The following is a 12,665-nucleotide window of genomic DNA, read 5'->3' as shown; positions in this document are numbered from 1 at the left end:
TGCTACATATCCAACCTTGTGATGGGTTCCCCCTTTCTCCCCTCCTACCTCCCACCATCCCTCTACCCTCAGGCTTTAATGCTTTATGGGAGCAGAAAGCCTCATCTTTCTCCCTTGGAGCAGCTGGTGGGTTTGAACTGCTGACTGTAGTTAACAGCCCAAGGCAAAACTCCCTAAGCCACCAGGGTTTCTTTTAGACTCTGCTAGTGTGCAACGTGGATTCCCTCCCCCACAAGGCCAAACTTGACATGCCTGCCTACCGGTCACCACATTCTCTTTATCCCCACCCCTTCCTGCCTCCCCACTCCCACTGAACGTTGTCCCCAGCTCTCAGTTCCCGGTCTTCCCAACGCCTGCAGCTCTGGCCAGGGGTCTCCCCGTATGTTTACCGTCTTCCAGGAGTGACCCCCACCTTGCTCTCCCATCCTTGCGTGGTCAGCCCAGCCCAGGGGGCCTTGGCGGCTTGCCACTCAGGGATGCAGTATTTCCCACCAGTACGGACATGGGGCAGCGGCACCCGGTGGCTCCAATGATGAGGCATTCTGGAAAAGCCCAGGGTGGAGAGGCAGCTTGTTTGTTTTCATAAAGCCAAGGGTTGCCACGGGGTCAGGGAAGGCAGGAATGAGTCAGCGCCACCCGGGATGGGTTTGGGGCAGGGAAGCTATTCTGCATGGCACTGAGGTGGCCCCGCGATTTTTGTGCATTTGTCAAAACCCAAAGAACCGTGTGACACAAAGGGGAGGCCACTCCATCTTTCTTTGTCCCCTGCTCCGTGCCTTCGGTGAGGAGCCCTGCCAGGTTGACTGGCACTGAGAGTCACAAGGTTGGCAGATCAACCCTACTGGCCGCACCAGCGGGGTGGGGGAGATGAGGTTGTCTGCCACCCACAGGCTCAGAGCTCGGAAACCCTGGAGAGGGTCCGGGGGAGTTGGAAAGGACTGGATGCAGGCTGTCATGGTTCTCTGGCTCCCTCCACGCTTCCTCATCAGGGGCGTTTTCAGGCTCCCTCTCTTGGGCGCTCACCCAAGCTCTGGCTCTGGTCCCGGACCTTCAGTGTGACTCCTGAGCTATTGATAGTCACTGTTTTCAGGGAGCTAACAGCGCTAACAGGGACACTCCCTCCCAGGCTCCAGGACCTCATTCTGACCATGCTGAGGTCCTCGTTTAAAGTGTCCCAAACCAAAGGGAGCAAATCCTTTCCTCCTGTAACAAGACTTCCCATCATTTCTCCATGACGCATACGCTGGCCAGGCTCAACCGCCGAGTCCCCGTCTTCCCATCTGTGCATGCAGGCCATTCCCAGTTCTGGGAGGTTCCATTCTCCATACACTGCCCCCCTCAATTCCAGTTGTCCCCGGTTTCCAACTCCATCAGGACCGCACTGAACTGGTCGAATCAGAAGCTTTATTAAAAGCCGGCAACCGGGAGTTCACAAGCGCCGCCACGCAGGGTCTCTGGGTCCAAGCGCTATGCAAACCCCGGTGTAGAAAGCAACAAAGCACGAGTGGGTGGGGTGACTTTTCTTGTCCAATCACAACTGCACACGCTGACTAGTGGGGTGGACAGCTTGGGGACTTCCTGCAGGTAGGGCAGCAGCCCACCACTTTGAATCTGGTGGCTCTGGGCGGGGAAACGAAAGGGGCAAAGAGCGGGCTCAAGCAATGGAAACACACAGACGGAAGAGTCGGCAGGTCAGCAAACGAGCCTTAGGGGCGTCGTTCCTCATTTCCACGTCCTCTGCTGATCTGAGGCCTGAGCCTGGTCACTGGCCTTTGGGGCCAGCACAGCTCCCCTCCACAGGCTCCCCACCTGTCTCTCCAGCCACCTCCGGTTTCCTGTCCAACCAAATTTCCTAACCTTACCTTCCATGTTGCCCGCTCCCCCTGAAATAAAGGCAAGATCCACTGTCCTCGAATCAATTCTGAATCACGGCCACCTCCTGAGAGCAGCCATCCCCTGCCTGGCTGCTGCTGTCGTGTGTGGCTGAGACCTGTATCCGGCGGATCACCTGGCCTTTTCTCGGAAGCCCCGCTGGGTGGGTTCAGGAATGCACTGAGTCCTCAGCCGGTGCTTGGGGTTTCCCCTCCCAACGCCCAGTCTCACTTCCCCACGTACACATCTCACGGGCTCAAGCTCGTTTCCTTCCTGTCCCGACACACTCTGGCCGTCCTTGCTCAAGCCGGCCCTGTGCCTGGAAGGCCTTGTCCCAGCCCCAGCCCCACTTCGGTCCGCGTGGCCCTTCCTCTCTTCCCAGGCCTGGTGGAAACCGGTTTCTCTCCACGGACAATTCCTCCAGCTCCCGTGTGCCGGGCCCCTTCGTTGAATCCCATCTCAGGTTTTAGGTCAGCATCTCATGTGGGAGGTGGGAGAATTACGCGGGGCAGTTCTGGATCTAAGAGCCAGCCAGCTCTGCCCATGTGGTATTTTTAGAGCCTGAATTGTTCTGGCGGCCTCTCAGGAAGCAGTGCTGGTGCTGTGTTTTCTGCCCTGGATGGAGCTTCCTTTCAGGTGGGGACTGACTGATGGCGCCTGGGCTCACTCGGGCCCATTTCAGCAAATGCTTTTGAAGGGGCAGCATGGATTCAGACACCTATGCACAGTGAAACCTCGGCTGGCCCTCCCAGCCACGTGTTCTTCTCCCGAGCAGTCAGTGAGCTGGTGCTGTCAGCCTGTGATACGCCCTCCTCTCTCTCCACGTGCCATCTGGACTCTGCTGCCGGACCCACCACATCCCCAGGGCACTGGAGCAAGAGAGGGGCCGCATTGTGCTATAACTTCAAAGCCACAGCCAGTCTGGGCAGGAACTGAGGGAGGAGGTTCATTCCAGGGAGAGGAGAAGCCAAGGGCGCAGCTGGGTGACCAGGAGTGTCAGATGACTGCCACAGGGGCTGGGCATGTCTTGTGGACATGTCCCTCTGTGTCCTGGACTTCCATGCACAGAGCTAGATAGGGCTTCGGGGTGACTCAGGGGACCCTGCCAAAGCCAGAGCCTGTGTAAGGCATAACCTGCCAGAGGAGGAAAAGGCAGATCCATAGCTCTAAACAGCACAGCAATGTGTCTGTGTGCGCCTTGGGAAGCAGCCCTGAGTTCTGGTCTCACGCGTCTCATGGATGTCTACCTGCCTGCCTCCCCGGCCCTGGCCCCCACTTCATGAGCAGAATGTCACAGTCCCAAGGCAGGGAGATTATACCCCCCGGCCTCCCCACTCCACTCCATGGCACAGTAGGTCAATGGCTGAGCAGAGCCTTTGAAAGACTAGAGGGACTAGGGGCTCACACGGCAGGGGGTAGGACGTGATGGGTGGATGTGGCAGTTACATAATCTGTCAACTTGAGAAGGGGGTAGAGTCTAGCCTGAGGAGGAATTTAAGGTATCGGACTTCTGGGCTAATATCGGACTGATGGACTTGATCTGGACTGGACTGGGATGTGTTCTAATACACAATTACTCTTTGATATACATATAAGCATCTATGAATTTGTTTCTCTAGTCAACCCGGACTCACACAGTAGGGGTGGGGGGCAAGAGAGATGACTGGCGAATGTGTCACCTCCCCCTGCCCCCCACAGGACATCCACAACTTTGGGCAGCCTGCAGGGGCCAAACCATACTCACTGGCCGGCCAGCTGGCCGGTGACACATGTTCTGGCCCAATTCTGTCATTACACAGACTGAGGCCCAGTGCAAAGTCCCACCATTGGTTTCAGGGACAGATAGAAACCACGGCCGGGCCTCTGGGGGCCAGGCATGGGGACTGGTTCCTCAGAGGGTCAGTGGCTCCCAGAACAGTCCCATAGAAATGCTGCCAGGGGAGCCACAGGGGCGAGCGTCCCTGGGCAAGTGTCAAGGCCCAAGGACAACACAGCCCTGTTCTTCAGAGCGCCCTGTGCACTGGCAATCGGGGTTCCCAAACCAGTATGTTCTGTGACTCATGGAAATATTTTTACTCCATTGTTTGGGGGCCGCAGGGTTCACTCAAGGTTGTTTTCTTTCTTTCTTTTTTTTTTTTAGGAAAAATAAAAATGGTTCTCATTGCTTGAGAAATCGCTGTTCCCCCCCCACACACACCCCACCCCACATTGTGCAAAGGGTCAGGTCTTTGCCAATCCGGAGCCAAACCATCTGTGCCCTTGGGTCAGGGTCTTGGTGAGGTCTGAAGACCCCACACCTCCTGGGCCGTTTCAGCAAACACGTGTGAAGGGGCAGCAAGTACTCGGACACCCCAAGCTGTGCCCAGATTCCTTCCCTCCGTGCTGGGCAGATTGCTCTCCAGGTGGGACTAGAAAGGCAGGCATCCCCTGGTGGAGACCAGCCATTATCAGGTGTTGGGGTGGCACCAGGGTCCAGAGGACAGCTCTGGAGCAGAGCCCCAGCACCCTTGGCCAGCCTCCCAGTTTCTGTGTCTGGGTCTCCCCTCCTCCACAGCCTAGTGCAGTGGAAGAGCCGTGGGGTTTAGAACAGCCCAGAGCCTCTTGGTGCTGGTGCCAGGCTGATGAAGGCTCCCACTCTTGGGAATGGAGCCCCACCTCTTAGAGGCGCACAAAACCCAGGCAGGGTGTATGGCTTCCTGCCACCCCAGTACCACAGGAAGACAGCCCGGCCTTCATGTCACCCAGCAACTGACCTCCACACTGTTTGGGGGTCTAGAGCGGCAGTGACCTTTCTGGGACGGTCACCTACCGGCCTTGGCCAGGAGCCCCGGTGGTGGAATGGTTCTGTGTTGGGGCTGCTAACTGCAAGGTCAGAATGCAGCAGCTGCTCCGAGGGAGAGAGACGGGCTTTCTGCTCCGTAAAGAGCGAGTCTCAGACACCCACAGGGGTGGTTCTCCCCTGTGCTGCCGGGTGACTGTGAGTGGCCTCGACTGCATGGCAGTGAGTTGTTTTCTGATCCTTGGACAACATTCATTCTGAGCACCGTCTGCTCTGGTAGCTGGCGTTGTAGGGGCGTTCAGTCCCAGCAGACACACACAAGGGAAGACCTAGACTGCGCTTCAAGTTGTGGGTCACCACCCGTTAGTGGGTGCTGACATGACCCTAGTGGAGCGCAGCCAACAGAAGGAGGAGGAGGAAGAAGAAAGAAAGAAAGAACATATCAGAGTGCATCACCCAATGTTTTGAACTCATCGTCCGTGAGTTGATACCAACTCTTAGTGACCCTGCAGCACAGGGAAGAACGACTCCCCTGGGTTACCAAGACCGTAACTCTTCACGGGAGTAGAAAGCCTCAACTTGCTCTCGAGGAGTGACTGGCGGTTTCAAACCACTGACTTGCGGGTTAGCAGGCCAATGTGTAACCCAACATGCCATTGGAACCCCGCTCCCCACATTGGCATCAGGTGATGTCAAGTCAGTGCTGACTCATGGAGACTAGCGACATGGGTGCACTGAGCAGGCCTGGGGGACCTGTTCAAGGCTGTGGGACCTGTGGAAGCTGAGCTCTAGACCCCTCTGCCTAGACACCTCTGGGTGCCACCCCCACAGCTCAGCCTGGAGCACCTGCTTATGTCGCGCAGGGCCTCTGCATCCCCTGAGGAAGGGTGGATACTGCCCGGTGGCATTTTGTCTCTGCTGTGTGTATGCCTTCTGACTCTCCATGGGCATGGCTTTTCTAACTGCGGGGTGGGTGCTGTGAGGGTGGGAAGAGCAAGGAGTGGGAGAGGGTCCCAGAAGCTCACAGGGTCCCCAGTCCTCCTGTCCCCACAACCTCTGCAGCTGGGCTCCCAGTCTCCTGACGGGTGGGGGAAGGAGGTGTGACGTGGGGAAGGTCCGTGGAAGGCACCGCACGCTGACCCCGACGCCACACAAACCAGACTGCAGTCCTGAGGAGTTGCGGTCAAGATCAGCAGACTTTAAGAAGGACTGCGCTGCTCGGGGGGTTCCTGCAAATGCGGTGTGGCCATCAATTGGGAATTGCCTGTTTCTTCACTTGGACCATCCAATGCCAACCCTCCAAGTGCCCCCGAGGGCGAGTCCTGTCCAGGGGGTGGAGGGGCAGTTTCTGTTTCCACATCCTTTGGCCTTGGGCATGGAGGGCCGAGCCTGCGGCTACTGGCAGTAAAAGGTGAGCACGTTTTCCTGGTTTCCTCTGACCAGGATGACGGGGGGTCTGAGGTCCTGGGACAAGGTCTCCAGCCAAGCCATGTACAGCGAGCTCGGACACTTCCCCTTCCTCCCGATGGGCAAGGTTCTGCAAGGCAGGAAGAGATGGATAGAGATCGATCACCCGGCAGCCGGGCTCTGCCAGCAGGTCCCAGCCCCTCCCAGCCCCCTCCCCACTGCGCTCTGAAGGTTAGTGGTGGGCAGCAAGGGTGATGGGCAGTTGAGCGCCAGACAAGAGTGGCGATGAACACATCATGGGCCTGCACACTTAAAAAGGGCTATAGGGGCAGGTGCTCTGTGATGCGGTGTATACTTGCCACCACACAAGGCCTTTAAGCGAACCCATAGAAACCCTCGCTCAAAGTGGGCTGCGGGCAGGAGGCATTTCCGAACAAAGCCACGGTCTGCAGGCCCAGCCCTGCGGTCTGCTCTCTGCCAATACCCCTGCCCTCGGCTTCCCCTCACACGGGCCCAGGCCCAGTGGCTGCAATTCCAGCCTGATTTGTAAAAACGTGGTATGTTCTCCTGCCTTGGGGCCTTGGCACGTGGGGGTCGTCTCACCTGGAAGGCAGTGCTGCAGGTCATCTCACCTGGAAGGCAGTGCCACAGCTCTGCACCTTGGCAGCATTCTGGTGCCAGGTCAAATGCCACCTCCTTCTCTGACCACCCTCTCCATCAGGTTACCCAGCTCTCCCATCTCCCGCCCCGTGTGTGTGTGTGTTTCTCCCATCTTTCTACAGAGCACCTCCCCCCATGTGTATGTGGGTGCTGTCTCCCGTTAGCACAGCACCTCCCACATGCATGCGCGGTCTGTCTCTCATTTGGAATGTCTTCTCACGCACAGCTGGCCAGGTCTGCCCTGGTCACCCTCTGTGCTGGGCCTGCAACCTGGCTGAGGGCAGCTGGGCTCGGGGCAGATGTGCTAAGTGGGTAGACCCTCCTCATTGGGCCACTTGAATCTCACTAGCCTCGCGTCTATACACGCACGCACGCACGCACGCACGCACGCACGCACGCACGCACACCCCTCTGTAGGGGCCCAGCCTCCAGCTGAGCATCTTTGTCCTGCCCCTGCCCTTCCAGTCTGGCCGGTAGCTGGGCCTCAGCCCCATTATTTGAATTGCACAATCCTATGCAAACAAGACTCAGAGCGGCCCCATGGGGCAGAGTAGAACTGCCCCTGGGGTTTCCGAGACTGTCAAAATTTACATAAGTAGAAAACTTCATCTTTCTCACTTGGAGAGGCTGGTGGTTTTGAACTGCTGACCTTGTGGCCAGCAGCCTGATGCAAAACCACTATGCCATGGGGTTGCTCTGGGCTGACCTGGTGGCAGTGAGGTTTCTGTGCAAACACTGAGACGGCCTACTTCAGTCCTGTTCTCAGGGCTATTTCAGGCCACGGCCTTTCCACTGTCTCAAGAATTCCAGTAATGCCCGGGAGGCTGTCAGCTGGTGTCACAGGGCACCGGGGCGGGGCGTGGGCGGCACTCCATGTCACAGCCCCTCAGCCATCAGTTCACTCAAGCCCAAAGTCCACCCCCTCTCCTACAGCGGCAAGAGGGCTATCACTGGCCCTGGCATGGATCCAACTGTGTCCCCCAGAACATTGTGACACACACGGGGTCACTAGTCAGCTGGGCTTCAACTCACATCCCCCAGTGTTTGTGAGCATGCCCACTCTCCAGAACCTCCTGACTCCCGGTGGCCCCGTGTAATGAGAGCACTGTACTCCATCGGGGTTTCTCAGGGGCAGGTGGCCAGGTTTTGGGTGGGCTTGAATTCCCAACCTTTTGCTAAGCAGCCAAACAGGATAGCTTCTACCTCCTGAAAGGGGGGGGGGGGCCCGGCCAGATGCTCTTGTCATTGGGGGGAGGATGTCTCTGCCCAGTGGCTTCCCAGAGGGAAAGGAAGCAGGCATGTAAACTTCCTGGTGTGCCCGCTCTGCCCCACACAGCACATGTCTCCAGGCCGCCGCAGAGTGGGGCACTCAGAGGCCACGAGGGAACAGGCAGGACAGGGTGCCTACCATGCCCAGTGCCAGCCAGCGATTCACTCAGCTTCTGCTCACAGGGTGAGCCCCAAACAACGCTGCCCTGGGACAAAAGGCTGCCCGTGGGCGGCTGCAGCTCTTAGCCACAGAGCAGAGAGCCCTGAGTCCAACTGAGATGCACAACCCCCCTGCTCACTATCTGAGAGACCCCTCCCCCACCCCACCCCCGGGCAAACACTCATGCCTCTGAGGCTCAGTGCCCTCGCCTCACTCCCGCGCTGAGGGCCCCCAAGTCCATGCCCTGCAGGACAGGGTAGAATCGCCCCTGTGGGTTTCCCAGACTGTCCCTCTTTATGGGAGCAGAAAGCCTCCTCTTTACCCCATGGAGTGGTTGGTGGTTTTGATGTCTACCCACTACACCACCAGGGATCCTTTCAAAATGGGGTAGCGGGGCAGAAACCAACCCCGTTGCTGTCGTGTGAACTCTGAGCCATGGCGCCCCCACATGTGAAGGACTAGAACTGCGCCATGGGTTTTCTGGACCTCATGCCACCCCTCAGTGGGTGCACACTGCCAGCCTTTTGACCAGCGTTGGCCACAAGCCACCTGCACCAACCCAGAGACCTAAAAGTGGGAGGAAGGGGTGATAAAAGAACCGCCTCACAGAGTTCTGAACACCAACCAGGCCCAGTGCCGAGTGCCACACACACTCCATCAATAAAACAAAATGCCGATCCGGAGCCGACTCTGGGAGTGGGGGCAGTGATAGGCTGGCTCACAGCTGGCCAGGCTGCTGGAACAAGGAGCCCTCAGCAGATAAACTGCTCCCAGTGGGCGGCAGCCCCCGGCCACACGCCTCACGTGGACTAGAAACCAGAAATGCTGCCCGTGGAGGTGTGTCCTGTCACCAGAGCTGGGAGAGTGGCTTCTTCCTCAGAACCTGGGTGCCCCCTCAGACCCTGATGTGGAAGGAGTTGACGAACTTGCCTTTTCCCATTACCCCCACCCCTGCTAATCCCAAAGAAGGCAGGTGCCCCCCAGAGCGACTGCTGCAGCCCCGGGACTGTCTCCAGACTGTGCAGCTGCTGGTCCTCCCTGTGACGTCGCCAGGCAGCCAGGCCCTGACAGCTGCAGCTGCCCCTGCGGTGGCAGCGAGCAGGCGCCCCTGTGCGCTGACTGGACGTGTAGTTATCTGCTCTGGCTGGCTCCGCCGAGGACGGTGCAGGGGTGGGGGACTGACTTTCTCTTTGAGAGCCAGGGGGAGAGAGAGGAGTGTCCGCCTCCATGGTGACATTCCTCATCCCAGGACCCAGAGTGGAGCCTGGGCGGCATGAGCAGGTGGCACGCAGTTGGCGGGCACAGGCTGACGGGTTGGGCCCTCCCCAGCGGCCTGGGAAACAAAACGCCTGGCGCTCTGGTTCTGCCAACGTCCAAAACCCAAACCAAACTCACTGCCAGCGAGCCTGTAGGCTCTGGCTCGACTAGAAACCTCGGCAGGGGCAGACCGCCTCGTCTTTCTCCCAGGAAGCGGCTGGTGGGTTCGAACCGCTGACCTGTGGTTTGCAGCTCTATGAGCCCCCACCCTTGGGGAAGTTCTCCCCTTCATCTGTGGGGTCCCCATGGGTCAGGGGCTGATGCAAGGGCAGCTACCCACAACCTGGCTGAGCCCCAGACTGTTCAGAATGGCAGGAAAACAGAGCCTGAGTGTGTCAGAGCGGAAAACTCTTCTAAATAACTCCGTGTAACTAGTCCTGCTAGAATCAGGGACAGGAATGCTCAGAAAACAGCGCAGTCGGAGACGGAGACTGGGTGCCCCCCTGCACCTCTGGGGTGAGGGTGTGAGGAGCTGAGGTTTACACAGGGGCCCCGCTCTTGCCTCGATGTCCTCCCACTGTCATCCTGAAACTCTCCATGGTTTTGGACAACAAAACAGCAAAGCTCACTGCCGCTGAGTTGGCTCTGACCACAGGGGCTGTTCTTCTCCTTCTCTGTCCTACCGGCTTCCCATGAGTCTGTAACACACTCACTCACTGCCAGCGAGTCAAAGCCGATTCAGCAGCCCTCTAGGACAGGGTAGAACTGCCCCGTGAGTTTCCAAGACTAACTGCTTATGGGAGTAGAAAGCCCGTCTTCCTTCCTGCTTTGTATCAAAGGGCCTCACGTGTTCACTCGGTATAGGCCCCATAAATGATGTAAGAGGCCCTGCTCTTCCGGTATGGAAAGACAGGTTCTGCAGGACTCCCGGCCATCCACCATCCCAGAGGATTATGAGGTGGTTTGTAGCTACCACTGCCCCCTGAGCTGGGCCTCTCCCGCAGTCCCGCCCAGCAGGAGGTCTGCATGCTTCCTTGCCCATGTCCCCCTCGTGGCCTCACAGAGAGGCGAGCAGAGCCGCCTGAGACCCTCTATGAGCTCACCCTCCTCGACCCGGGTCTGGCCAGCACTCACAGAGGCTGAAGCCCCAGGGCCCAGGACAGAACCTGGCCCTGACTTGGCCTTGGCGCCGGCACCTGCTGGGGCAGCCAAGAGCCAGAGGCGGAGTGGGTCCTAACCGAACAACCTGGCATGACCCTCCTTTGGGAACAGGTCGGGATCCCCTGGCCAAGCTGGGTCTGGAGGCAGCACACAAGGGAAAAGCATTGCTCAGGATCGGTAGCCCTTTGATGTCTGACCTGATGCCACTCAGGGGAAGGGTGGGCTCTATTGGGCAGGTCCAGCCACATACTTAGAACCACTGGGCTTTGCTTACTGGCACGTGGGGGCTGCGCTCGTCAGGCAGTGTCCCGCTCCTGAGCCCTTTCAGGGCTGGCACCCCCTCCAGCAGGGTCAACTCACATGACAACGAGGGCCGCGTCTCGGGAGTAATCCAGCAGGATCTCGTTCAGCCTCACCTGCCGAAGGGACTGGGCGGGGACAGGAGCACAAGACAGGTGTCACTCCCACACCGCCCCCCCAAGCCCTGGGGCCTCTTCTTCCACTTGAACTGCAGACCCCACTCGCTTTTCAGGGACGTTCCTGCCTCCAGCAGGAAGGGGTCCCTCGCTGAGCCGAGTGACAGCTCACCTCTGCACAGAGCCTCCTGGGTGTTTCCTGGCCGGCTGTATTTCCTGCCACCCTCAAATCGGTTCTAACTTACATACTAGAGTCTGGTGGCACACTGGTTAAGCGCTCGGCTGCAAACCGGCATGCCGGCAGTTCAAACACACCATAGGCAAAAGACACAGTGGTGTCTATTTCCGTAAAGGTTCTGAAGCCAAACCCGCTGCCAGCGAGTCAATTCCAAATCCCGAGACCCTACGACGGAACGAGGCAGGGTGGCACTGGCCCTGTGCGTGCCCGAGCCTAGAACTCGTTACGCAGGAGCAGAAAGCCTCATCTTTCAGGGTGACCCTGTAGAGCAGGGGTTCTCAACCTTCCTCATGCCGCGACCCTTTCATACAGGTCCTCACGTGGTGGTGACCCCCACAACCAGAAAATTATTTTCATTGCTACTTCATCACTGTCATTTTGCTACTGTTATAATATAAATATCTGATATGCAGGATACATTTTCATTGTTACAAATTGAACATAATAAGGCATAGTGATTAATCACAAACACAATATGTAATTATATATTGTGAAATATTTATGTGTTTTCCTATGGTCTTAGGCGACTTGTGAAAGGGGTCACGACCCACATGTTGAGAAGTGCTGCTGTAGAGGCTCTCCAAGGCTGTAAGTCCTTACAGAAACAGACAGCCTCAACTTTCTCTCTTGGGGCGGTGAACGGGTTTGAACCAAGGACCTTGCGGTTAAGAGTCCAGCATTTGCCTGACAATGCTGGCAGGGACTTGGAAACTCCACTTTGGTCTCTGGGTCCCTATGCGTCAGAGGGCCTGCACAGCACTGGGCCTGGTTGGGTTTCGATAGGACTTCATTACCACGTCCAGCAGGAGAGCAATGAGAGGAGGGGGCAGGGTGTCGGGAGGACCCTGATAGTTCACAGCAGAGAGAACGGCACCCCTCTGCACACTGCTGGCTACTGCACGGTTCCCAGAGAGCACGGTGGTGTGAGCTATTGGGCAAGGTCTCCAGGCTAAGAGGGAGGAATTCCTCCAGGTGTATGCTGGGAGCAGGCAGAAAGGCTTATGTTAAGTTGTTCAGAAACAACTGACTCTCTGGCTTGGCCCGCAGGCCAACCCTACTGTAGAGAAAGGAAAACTGAGGGGCAGGGAGGTGACCTCAATGAGAGGTGATAACCCCTCACTCTGGATTTCTGGGGCTCGGTCACTTCTTGGGGGAGGCTGCCCAGGACACCGCAGGGTGCTTCCCAGTACCCCTGGCCTCACCCACTAGAAGCAACAGCGCCCTCCCCCCTTCAGGAGGACAGTCAAAAATGTCTCCTGGTAAAACTGTTTTTCAAAGATGGGGGTGGGGGGTGGAAGTAGAATTAGAATTATAACCTATTAATTAAAAGATGTAACTGTCTACTGTAACAATTTGATGGAACTATTAGAGGAACATTTATACTGCACCAAAAAATAATTAAAAGTCTTTGTCATTGCCATTTCCATTGCCAACTGTCCCTAGGGA

General features: G+C 57.5%; 1 protein-coding gene across 2 annotated transcripts in view; it reads right to left on the bottom strand.

The window, feature by feature from the left end:
- Window positions 1-5,828: 5,828 nt before the first annotated feature.
- The window catches only part of SLC12A3 (solute carrier family 12 member 3), a 37,144-nt gene continuing 30,307 nt past the window's right edge, over window positions 5,829-12,665 (bottom strand). For both annotated transcript variants that reach the window (XM_004704654.2, XM_045293577.1), the window contains 2 exons: window positions 10,926-10,993; window positions 5,829-6,188 (listed from right to left, as the gene is read on the bottom strand). In XM_004704654.2, the coding sequence (XP_004704711.1) occupies window positions 6,047-6,188; window positions 10,926-10,993 (210 nt within the window). In that variant the 3' untranslated portion in view covers window positions 5,829-6,046. The remainder of the gene's footprint in view (window positions 6,189-10,925; window positions 10,994-12,665) is intronic.

Source organism: Echinops telfairi, unplaced genomic scaffold (assembly GCF_000313985.2).
Source record: "Echinops telfairi isolate 266 unplaced genomic scaffold, ASM31398v2 ScPeMD7_2291;HRSCAF=2852, whole genome shotgun sequence".
NCBI lineage: Eukaryota > Metazoa > Chordata > Mammalia > Afrosoricida > Tenrecidae > Echinops > Echinops telfairi.
Note: the sequence above shows the minus strand (reverse complement) of the source record. Positions and strands in the feature narration are given on the sequence as shown.